The sequence below is a fragment of the Topomyia yanbarensis genome, chromosome 2, assembly GCF_030247195.1.
Source record: "Topomyia yanbarensis strain Yona2022 chromosome 2, ASM3024719v1, whole genome shotgun sequence".
Classification (NCBI taxonomy): Eukaryota; Metazoa; Arthropoda; class Insecta; order Diptera; family Culicidae; genus Topomyia; species Topomyia yanbarensis.
Window position 1 is genome coordinate 58,815,379 of NC_080671.1, and position 11,317 is coordinate 58,826,695.

Genomic DNA, 11,317 nt, shown 5'->3' on the forward strand with positions numbered 1-11,317 from the left:
ATTATACATTCATTGCAGAATTTCTTAAAATCGACATTTTCTGCGTGATCGTACTCATCACCCTGTAATTCCGGAACCGGAAGTCGGATCCATTAGAAATTCAATAGCAGCCTATGGGAACGTTGCACCTTTCATTTGGGACTAAGTTTGTAAAAATCGGTTCATCCATCTCTGAGAAAAGTGAGTGAGATTGTGTTCGCGTACACACACACAGACGCACATACACACACACATACATACACACACACACACATACATACACACACAGACATTTGCCGAACTCGACGAACTGAATCGAATGGTATATGTCACTCGGCCCTCCGGGCCTCCGTTAAAAAGTCGGTTTTCAGAGCAATTGCAATACCTTTCTATTGAGAAAGGCAAAAAGGTGCGAAATCGGCAGTCTCAAAAAGTCGATTTTTATAAAAAAAAAAATTTTCGAGATAACATAAAATCTCGACGTTTCATGCATTTTAAAGATGTTTGGCATCAAAAATACGAATTCGATTTCTGAAATTTCATGGGGTCCCCCCTTTGGAAAAAAAATTTGAGTTCCGGCTTATATGGGAATTTCATGTGTGACCGGACCGTTCAGTCTATATTTCCGGAACCATACAAGCGGTCCGTGTGAAATGTTACAGACATCTGTGGGGATAATATAGCTATCATTTGGGACTAAGTTTGTGAAAATCGGCCCAACCATTTCAGGGAAACTGATGTGAGTTCGTAAATTTTGAAAGATGGCCGCTTTTCCCGGGCACTTCCGGAACCGTCTATGGTGGTCAATGTAGTCAACGAAAGTTTGTTTGGCCGTCGGTGACCTAGAACTGCAAAGTTAAGTTATTTGAGAGACATTTTAGCGAAATTTTTACCTTTTTTGCTTCCATCGGGGTATCGGTTTGAATCACAATTTGCTATGTGATCGCACGCCACAACCCGTAACTCCGGAACCGGAAGTCGGTTGGGGATAAAATTTAATAGCCATTTACGGGGACGCAATACCTTTCATTTGAGGTCAAGTTTAGTCGAATCGGTCTAGCCATCTCCGAGAAACCGATGTGACTGTTACTCTGAATTTGGATACTTCCGCCGGGGCTTCCGGAACCGATGATGGTGGCCAATGTGACCAAAGAGACTTTGAATGGCTGTTAATGACCTAGTACTACAAATCGAAGCAGTTGTGGTCACATTTTGGAAAAATTTTCACCATTATACATTCATTGCAGAATTTCTTAAAATCGACATTTTCTGCGTGATCGTACTCATCACCCTGTAATTCCGGAACCGGAAGTCGGATCCATTAGAAATTCAATAGCAGCCTATGGGAACGTTGCACCTTTCATTTGGGACTAAGTTTGTAAAAATCGGTTCATCCATCTCTGAGAAAAGTGAGTGAGATTGTGTTCGCGTACACACACAGACGCACATACACACACATACATACACACACATACATACACACACAGACATTTGCCGAACTCGACGAACTGAATCGAATGGTATATGTCACTCGGCCCTCCGGGCCTCCGTTAAAAAGTCGGTTTTCAGAGCAATTGCAATACCTTTCTATTGAGAAAGGCAAAAAGGTGCGAAATCGGCAAAGTCTCAAAAAGTCGATTTTTATAAAAAAAAAATATTTCAAGATAACATAAAATCTCGACGTTTCATGCATTTTAAAGATGTTTGGCATCAAAAATACGAATTCGATTTCTGAAATTTCATGGGGTCCCCCCTTTGGAAAAAAAATTTGAGTTCCGGCTTATATGGGAATTTCATATGTGACCTGACGATTTAGTCTATGTTTCCGGACCCATATAAGCGATCCGTACGAAATTTTATAGACTATAGCTATCATTTGGGACTAAGTTTGTGAAAATCGGCCCAACCATTTCAGGGAAACTGATGTGAGTTCGTAAATTTTGAAAGATGGCCGCTTTTCCCGGGCACTTCCGGAACCGTCTATGGTGGTCAATGTAGTCAACGAAAGTTTGTTTGGCCGTCGGTGACCTAGAACTGCAAAGTTAAGTTATTTGAGAGACATTTTAGCGAAATTTTTACCTTTTTTGCTTCCATCGGAGTATCGGTTTGAATCACAATTTGCTATGTGATCGCACGCCACAACCAGTAACTCCGGAACCGGAAGTCGGTTGGGGATAAAATTTAATAGCCATTTACGGGGACGCAACATCTTTCATTTGAGACTAAGTTTGGTTGATTCGGTCTAGACATCTCCGAGAAACCGATGTGACTGTTAGTCTGAATTTGGATACTTCCGCCGGGGCTTCCGGAACCGATGATGGTGGCCAATGTGACCAAAGAGACTTTGAATGGCTGTTAATGACCTAGTACTACAAATCGAAGCAGTTGTGGTCACATTTTGGAAAAATTTTCACCATTATACATTCATTGCAGAATTTCTTAAAATCGACATTTTCTGCGTGATCGTACTCATCACCCTGTAATTCCGGAACCGGAAGTCGGATCCATTAGAAATTCAATAGCAGCCTATGGGAACGTTGCACCTTTCATTTGGGACTAAGTTTGTAAAAATCGGTTCATCCATCTCTGAGAAAAGTGAGTGAGATTGTGTTCGCGTACACACACACAGACGCACATACACACACACATACATACACACACACATACATACACACACAGACATTTGCCGAACTCGACGAACTGAATCGAATGGTATATGTCACTCGGCCCTCCGGGCCTCCGTTAAAAAGTCGGTTTTCAGAGCAATTGCAATACCTTTCTATTGAGAAAGGCAAAAAGGTGCAAAATCGGCAAAGTCCCAAAAAGTCGATTTCCAAAAAAAAAAATTTCGTGATAACATAAAATCTCGACGTTTCATGCATTTTAAAGATGTTTGGCATCAAAAATACGAATTCGATTTTTGAAATTTCATGGGGTCCCCCCTTTGAAAAAAATTTTGAGTTCCGGCTTATATGGGAATTTCATGTGTGACCGGACTATATTTCCGGAACCATACAAGCGGTCCGTGTGAAATGTTACAGACATCTGTGGGGATAATATAGCTATCATTTGGGACTAAGTTTGTGAAAATCGGCCCAACCATTTCCGAGAAACTGATATGAGTTTGCTAGTTATGAAAGATGGCCGCTTTTCCCGGGCACTTCCGGAACCGTCTATGGTGGTCAATGTAGTCAACGAAAGTTTGTTTGGCCGTCGGTGACCTAGAACTGCAAAGTTAAGTTATTTGAGAGACATTTTAGCGAAATGTTTACCTTTTTTGCTTCCATCGGAGTATCGGTTTGAATCACAATTTGCTATGTGATCGCACGCCACAACCCGTAACTCCGGAACCGGAAGTCGGTTGGGGATAAAATTTAATAGCCATTTACGGGGACGCAACATCTTTCATTTGAGACTAAGTTTGGTTGATTCGGTCTAGCCACCTCCGAGAAACCGATGTGACTGTTAGTCTGAATTTGGATACTTCCGCCGGGGCTTCCGGAACCGATGATGGTGGCCAATGTGACCAAAGAGACTTTGAATGGCTGTTAATGACCTAGTGCTACAAATCGAAGCAGTTGTGGTCACATTTTGGAAAAAATTTCACCATTATACATTCATTGCAGAATTTCTTAAAATCGACGTTTTCTGCGTGATCGTACTCATCACCCTGTAATTCCGGAACCGGAAGTCGGATCCATTAGAAATTCAATAGCAGCCTATGGGAACGTTGCACCTTTCATTTGGGACTAAGTTTGTAAAAATCGGTTCATCCATCTCTGAGAGAAGTGAGTGAGATTGTGTTCGCGTACACACACAGACGCACATACACACACACATACATACACACACACATACATACACACACACAGACATTTGCCGAACTCGACGAACTGAATCGAATGGTATATGTCACTCGGCCCTCCGGGCCTCCGTTAAAAAGTCGGTTTTCAGAGCAATTGCAATACCTTTCTATTGAGAAAGGCAAAAATGAGGACGAACACGGTCAGACGATTCAAACGCTTTGACGTTTGACTCAACTCTGCTGTGCTAATTGCCCCTAGGAACAAATGCAATTTGCGGATGCGATTTAAAGGCAATGTCAATTCTTAGACAAATTTTTTGGCGGCTGAAACTAAGTTTGTTGTTTTTCGCTTTTTTCTAACATGGCGGTTCATGTTTGGCTTAAGCTTAAAATTGTTTTTAAACAACTCGCGTGTTCTCGCTTATGTTTTTTTTGTCTAGGGTACTTCATTTAGTTAGCGAATGTGGGAAATTGTGGAATCGTATGTAAGTATAGTAGAACAAGATCCCTGACCTAAAGTTTTAACGAACGTCAGATTGTGGTAAGTTTTGGCGTACAATACCAATTTCACCATCGACTCTTCCCATAGTTCGGTGGTGATTATCAAGTATGCTGATAAGTTTATGTGAGTAGATAATGAATCCGAAAATAAGGAATATTCATAATTTTCGTATCAGGCAATTAAGGGCGATTAAACGACGCGTTTCTGTGAGCGATTTGGTGGCGCATTAAGGGCGGGTAGGGCGCCAAAAATTGACGGCTCAAATCGCCCAAATGTTGCAATTGAGATCGCTCCCTATTTGCCCTCAATTTGCCGGCCAAATGTATCTGCTTGGGTACATAGGACGCAGTTTTTGTCCGGAAATGGATTCTCCCGGAAGTACCTGTACCAGTTTGGATTTGCTTCGTCACCCCTTTGGCCGGAGTGTGTGGACGTGCAAGTGACACCGGAACACGTGGTATTTGAATATTAGAAATTCGTAGGGGTATGCCTCGTGTGACAATGAGCAATATCGTCGCGACATAGCACCGGGCTTCGGTCGTTGGGGTGCCAGTGAACCGGACGTCAGGCTTCACCGGAATCGCCGGACCGACCTCGACACTCTACCGGGTAGCACGTGAGTAAGCTAGATCTACCGCCGGGGATTAGACCGAGTAGACCGCGTTGAATAGCTAGCCGCAGTGCAGCGAAATTTCAAAATCAGTTACCTATTTCTGCTTTTATTTGCCGAAACTAACATTCAGATTCAACGCCTCCCTCATTCATTATCTTTCCAACTGACTGAAATTTCATGCAGAATCGAATGCTTGAGTGCAGAAGCAACCAAAACAATCATTTATTTTTATGTAAACAGTTTGAAGGCAGAAGGTGGCATCTTCTACATTTTCGAGCATAAGTGAACTGCGTATTCTATATCTGGTGCACTTTTGTTCAATAATTACTCTCAGAGCTAGCATAGAAACAAAATTCAGTTTGCTTCTGAACACCGAACATATCGGAACCTGAATGCGGTGCGTCGGGAGAACGAATGACGAGGGAAACGGACCAAAAATTTCATTCATCGCAGCTGGCATGAATTGAATTTCGTTTCCTTTCAAGTACACGCAGGGATGTCATTTTTTAGATCTGGCTAGCAGTGGGTCGTTGGGGCGACAGTAAACCGGAAGCTACGATCCAACCCGGAATCGCTGGACGGACCTCAGCACCTACTGGCTAGCCCGTTGAGTAGGCTAGGTCCACTGTCGGGGACTAGATCGAGTAGACGGAGCGGAAAGCTAAATGGCTCACAGAAAGGTACATCGGTATCGGCAGCAATCTACCGCCTGGGAATTCACGGTAGGGTAGATTCGCCACCGTAGACTATCCGACAGAAAAGGGGAGCTAATTGGTTCACGTAACAAACACCGGTAGCGAGAGAAATTCCGTTACCGGGGAACTCTCAGTCGGAGTAGGATAGTATCCGAGTTGATCTCGATAAAGCTGGGAGCTAAATGGCTCAAGGAAGCGGTTATCGGTGACGGGGGAAATTCCTCCGTCGGGTAACTATCGGTCGGAGTAGGGTGAGTTCACCGTTGTGGACTATCCAAGTAGTTCGTGATAAGGCCGGGAGCTCAATGACGCTAAATGGCATGAATGGAAACATGAACTAAATGGCTCAAGGAATCAGAACCTAAACGGCTGACTGGGACAAGAGCTAAACGGCGACGTAATAGATGGAGACAAGAAGCGCGAGAAGAGTTGAGAGTTAAATCAAAGCTTAAAGCTCGAGCCACTCCGTGAACCAAGAGAGGCTCCGAGAAAGAGCGGAAGAAAGAGGTGCGACGAAAGCACAACGATCCCCCCCAGGAAGTAATACGATGTCGTAGTTCCGTCGGGAAGAAGGGCGTAAAAAGTAAGGATTGTGGTTAGGCACGAACGTGAGTCGCGAGTTCCACACAGTGCCAATACACTACAGGTCAGGCTTTTGATGCTTTTTAAACCTTACTATAAGAAACACACACGCACCCCAAGAACAGTGTTACAGCGAGAACGGATCTCTGGGGGACGCCTTTGTCCTCCGGAAAGGCATCAGATTTGGCAGCCTCGGTTCCTACGTGGAATGTACGGAAAAGGACAGGTAGTCGCTTTGGAAGCGTCCCTTGTGACCGGTGATCCTCAGTTGGGCAGCTGTTTCCAGATGCGGTTGATACTGTCCAATGTCGCCCGCTTGACTACCGAGGGGAATGTCGAAGTAGATGGTACCAACGTCATCCAATCTGGCAGACTTGTCGTGTATCGATACTAGTGCCGTACATAGCTCGCTTCCGGTGAAAAGCTGGTTGTATACTAGACCTGAATCAGGTTCGGCGAATGGGCCTGCTCTCAGCCCTTTGCTTGATTTGTAGGAACGCAGCTTGACAGTGAGGTGAAGTGCCTGCCTAGTTCGTTACCGATGGTCATGCACTCGATTGTCGTGCACCCGTTAACGATGATGGCGTGCCGCCGCTTTCCGCCTAGAGCGCTAACTTTCCGCCAGAGCTCTGAAGTCGAGGAGTCTGGAGACATGTCTTCTAAAAATCTGGTCCAGTTGGTGTTTTTTGTGTTCTCTATCGCTTTCTTGGCCTCGTTTCTGGCCGTTCAGAAGTCTTCAGTTCGCTGGTTTCGTTGCTGGTCGTCCATAGATGTCTCCTTCAGCGCTCGTAGCACATTTCAGCGTGCTCTGATGTCTCTTTTGACTTCTGGGCCCTACCAGTGCACTGCCTGTCGGGGAGGGTTACCATTCGTCCCGATTTATAAGGTCGTCGACGGTCCCTTCGTAGCGAGACTAGCCTGCCCGATCTTAAAACCACCGTCGTCGACGAGTTGTTGCAGGTGGCGTCTGGGCGTATGTAACTTGGATAGGGAATGTTTCATGGGTCGACACAACATCCTGCCAGCACTTTCGAGCAGACTGTGGCGTCGATGGCAGATTCCGTCTGTCCGCGCATAAATGTTTCACTGCCGTCGTTGAGAACGACAGCGTCGTAGTTTTCAACTACTCCGACGATGTCGTTTCCTGTCCTATGGCACAGATGCGAGCCCCTCATTGCATGGTACCCATTTACATCTCCCATGAAGATGAATGGGGTCTCAACTTGGTCGATGAGCCGCTGAAGTTTGCAACCCACATTCTGAGTTCTGAATGGCCAGACCCGCCGTCCTGTACATGTCATCCCCACTGGCAGCGTCCCGCGAATACCAGCGTTCAAACCACGATGCCGGATTCGTCTTATCCCGTATGTGTGTCTCCTGCAATGTCAGACAGGTGGACTGAGTCTTAGCAATGGTCCTTTGCAGGTCACCAAGGCATCCACGCATGCCATTTGAATTCCACTAGATGTCCAGTATCGTTGATTTGATGTTAGAGGCGCTAGATTGGAGGTTAGACGAAAGTATTAGTCGAATTTGAATTTCAATTGTTTACATTAATCAAATATTGAATTTTTGTCGAAAAAATACTTATAATTTTTTTTGTTTCTATTCAAAATCAGGACCCCCTCTAGACCTCCACCTTTCTCGGTGGCCCTCAATGTAACGTATGAAGAAATCAATTTAAGGGTTTTCTTCGGCTGAATTCCATTATATGCTGTGCTGTTCTGAAATATGAAGCTCGAATAAATATATAATTTTCAACCAACTCCCTAGAATTATTCTAATTTTGCTGGGTCAAAAATTAACAGCATTGGTAGGAATGTATCCCATCTATTTCGCATCACACATCATTATTCTATGGTCGTTTTTCAACACCGGATGGTGTGTAACATTCATTTTTTTGTCCTCTTCTGCCCCGAGTGATGCCTATTTCCCGGTCAACCTGACGTTGCTATCGTTATCTGTCTGAGGATGGATACCTTCTCGGTTCGGCCTTTCAACCGAGGATAACCGCCTGAGGAATAAATTATGCCTGTGAGTCTCCCATCCATGGGTTGCAGGACACACGAACGGGATGGGATCGGAATATAAACCGAGCTCATCGTACCGAGAAAAACGGATCCAACTGAAAAGGGTCAATTAATGCAGCAGGGGAAAAAGTCAAACAAAACTCTGAAAAACGAGCGAGTGAATATCCATCAATTAAATTTCGTATCCAGTTGAAGAGATGTTTTGCTACGGACGTATGGACGGTCGAACGGACGAATGAAGTCACTTGTGAATTTGACGAGTGTGTTTGGGGAAAACATTTCAAATTACTTGAAGTGGGTTTTCGAGTTTTCGGCTGGATATTCTTTGATTACAATTAGGAAAGTAGGAATTTCCCAGAAGTTTCCTTCGATTCAAGTTTGTTTCTCCACGACAAAATAATCATGTTGGCACATGGTAGTTTATCGTTTTTGTGGGTATGTCGGTACTTTATCTTTAGTTATTTTCAGAAATTATAAAGATGATCAAATTCAAACACATGTGCTTTGCAGCAATATTTGCAACATTACCGACACCACAGGATTTTCTCATTTTCCCATCACAGCAACCATCGAGTATTGTCATAGATATTCTGCAGGCGAGGACGATTATTTGAAATTTTTTCGCCTTCCTGTCAAGACATATTTCAGATCGCTCCGTGCAAGCCTCGAAATTGTTCAGTTCCCCGGAAGAAACAGCTTACAATGGTACCCATGGTGCTTCCCCAGTTCCGCCCGATGCGATACGTAGGATCCCTGCTGCGAAGGACTTTCTCCACCAATATTGGTGAAAACCGGGCTGAGGCAAGTTTTGGACAAGATATCACACCGTAACTGAATCTAATATCTATCCTGATTCTGTTTTTACAGAAAGGTTTGGTGCTGGGACTGTACGAACAAGAGATCGATTCGGATGAACCTCGGCTTACTCCAGTGGCCGGGCATTTTGATGCCAAAACCGAAGGTCAGCTGCAGAACTTGATCAAGGAGTAAGTTCTCATGGAATAACGTTGCCCGTGGCAACGACCTAACGATTTTTTCGTTCCACAGGTCCAATTTGAAAGGTAAAATTGGAACGTGCAAAGTTTTTAACAACATTGATCCGGATTTTGGGTCGGTTGCTGTTGTCGGACTCGGGCTTGAAGGTCTTGGGTACAATGAATTGGAGCAGCTGGATGAAGGCCTAGAAAATATTCGCATTGCAGCCGGAGTAGGAGCCCATTGTTTGGCTAAAAATGGCTGCTCAAGAATTTGGGTTGACCCGATGCAAGCAGCTGAACAGGCAGCGGAAGGAAGTGGTTTGTCCACATGGAAGTATCAGGCAAATAAAATGAAGCAAGAGCGGGTCCCGATCCCGAAATTAGAGCTGTTCGATTCACCAGATGGAGATGCCTGGACCAGAGGTCTATTTAAAGCGGATGCTCAAAATTTGGCCAGAAGCCTTTCGGATGCGCCTGCGAACCAGATAACTCCGACTGCATTCGCACAAGCTGCGGTTGATGCGTTGTGTCCTTGTGGAGTGAGCACCGAAGTTCGAAATATGGATTGGATTGAGTCCAAAAGCATGGGAACATTCCTTGCAGTTGCTAAAAGTTCCTGCGAACCACCGGTCTTCCTGGAAATAAGCTATTGCGGTGAGCATGATACAGGGCGGCCGATTATGATGGTCGGTAAGGGCATAACTTTCAACAGTGGCGGACTGTGCCTGAAGGAATGTGACGGTATGTCACAGTTTCGGGCAAGCATGGCAGGAGCTGCAACCATAGTGGCCACGATTCGAGCAGCGGCTGCCTTATCACTCCCCGTTAATCTGGTTGGGTTGATCCCTCTGTGCGAAAATATGCCGTCGGGAATGGCATTTAAACCGGGAGATGTTATTACGACACTCAATGGAAAAACAGTTGCAATTCACGTATACTTTTCTTGATTAACAACTGACAACTATCGCTATAGCCTAAAATAATGTTTCAGGACACCAACAACGCTGGTCGACTGATCATGGCAGACACCTTCATCTATGGCCAAGCTACGTTCAAACCGAAGGTCGTTTTGGACGTGGCTACTTTGACGCACGGAGTTACACATGCTTTGGGTGGTGCTGCTAGTGGTGTCTTTGCCAATTCTGACTTTTTGTGGAAGCAAATGCAGAAAGCAGGAGCCATCACTGGGGATCGGGTTTGGAGGATGCCTTTGTGGAAGTATTTCACGCATAAAGTTACAAGTATGCAATTATTATTTTCCTCGAAGGTTGTAATGTAATTGATTTTCAATATCATTTTAGATTACAGCAACGTTGACATAAGTAACACAGGTCAGGGTAAAGGCAGCTCGTGTCTAGGGGCCGCGTTCTTAAAGGAGTTTGTTCCCTGTGTCGATTGGATTCATCTTGACATCACTGGAGTGGGTATGCTCAAGAAAGGTGTTGGCATTCCTTACCTAACGGAGAACCGCATGACCGGTCGGCCGACCCGAACGCTGGTTCAGTTCTTGTATCAGATGGCGTGCCCAGATGAGCAGGTCAAAAGTCTAAAGGAAAAGGGCGTTGGTTCTCAATAAGCAATTTTTTTGGTGCCTAAATTTCACGCAGTAGTGTAAGTGGTGGATGGGAAATTTTCTTCCCTTTCACCGATAATTTATTTTTATCATCTGAATTTTAATAAATTCGTAAATTGCACGTTTTCCAATTTCATTTTCAGTAAGATCTTTTAAAAGCATTGTTGATAATCTTGCTATTTTATTTCTTTAACTCGTGAGATATTTCACTTAATAAATAAATACTTTCTTAAAGTTAATTTATTGCGTATCCGAAAACTTTAATATTTTCGTTTCTAGCAATCTTGCATTGAGGTTTCCAATGAACTTATTTTGCATTTAGAATAAGTGTTTGGAATATGTATGAGTATTCGGCTGCATATGCAGCATTCTTCTTCAACAAGGATTGTTTTTTTTTTTGAACGAATTTAATTTGCATTCTCAATAACAACATATTCGTTCAAAAAGCCAATCCATCGTGATGTTGTCAACAACCACGGCCAACAACCCATATCTAGCTGAGTTGGATCCTTTGACTTTTTATTTGAAGGAAAGCAAACCGTTTAACTACACAGGAATTTA

General features: G+C 44.1%; 1 protein-coding gene across 1 annotated transcript; it reads left to right on the forward strand.

Annotated features, from left to right (window-relative positions):
• Positions 1 to 8,908: 8,908 nt before the first annotated feature.
• LOC131679495 (cytosol aminopeptidase-like) lies at positions 8,909 to 10,877 on the forward strand. Its single transcript, XM_058960231.1, has 5 exons — positions 8,909 to 9,007; positions 9,074 to 9,192; positions 9,254 to 10,115; positions 10,175 to 10,424; positions 10,485 to 10,877. Exons 1-5 carry the CDS (start codon positions 8,909 to 8,911, stop codon positions 10,757 to 10,759), a joined length of 1,605 nt encoding a protein of 534 aa, XP_058816214.1. The 3' UTR covers positions 10,760 to 10,877.
• The last annotated feature ends 440 nt before the right edge of the window (positions 10,878 to 11,317 follow it).

Excerpts from the sequence above, each read along its gene's own strand:
- LOC131679495 (XM_058960231.1), top strand. The coding sequence starts at position 8,909 with ATGGTACCCATGGTGCTTCCCCAGTTCCGCCCGATGCGATACGTAGGA. Across the intron at positions 9,008-9,073 it reads TTGGTGAAAACCGGGCTGAG|AAAGGTTTGGTGCTGGGACT; the intron begins GCAAGTTTTGGA and ends CTGTTTTTACAG. Across the intron at positions 10,425-10,484 it reads TTTCACGCATAAAGTTACAA|ATTACAGCAACGTTGACATA; the intron begins GTATGCAATTAT and ends ATATCATTTTAG.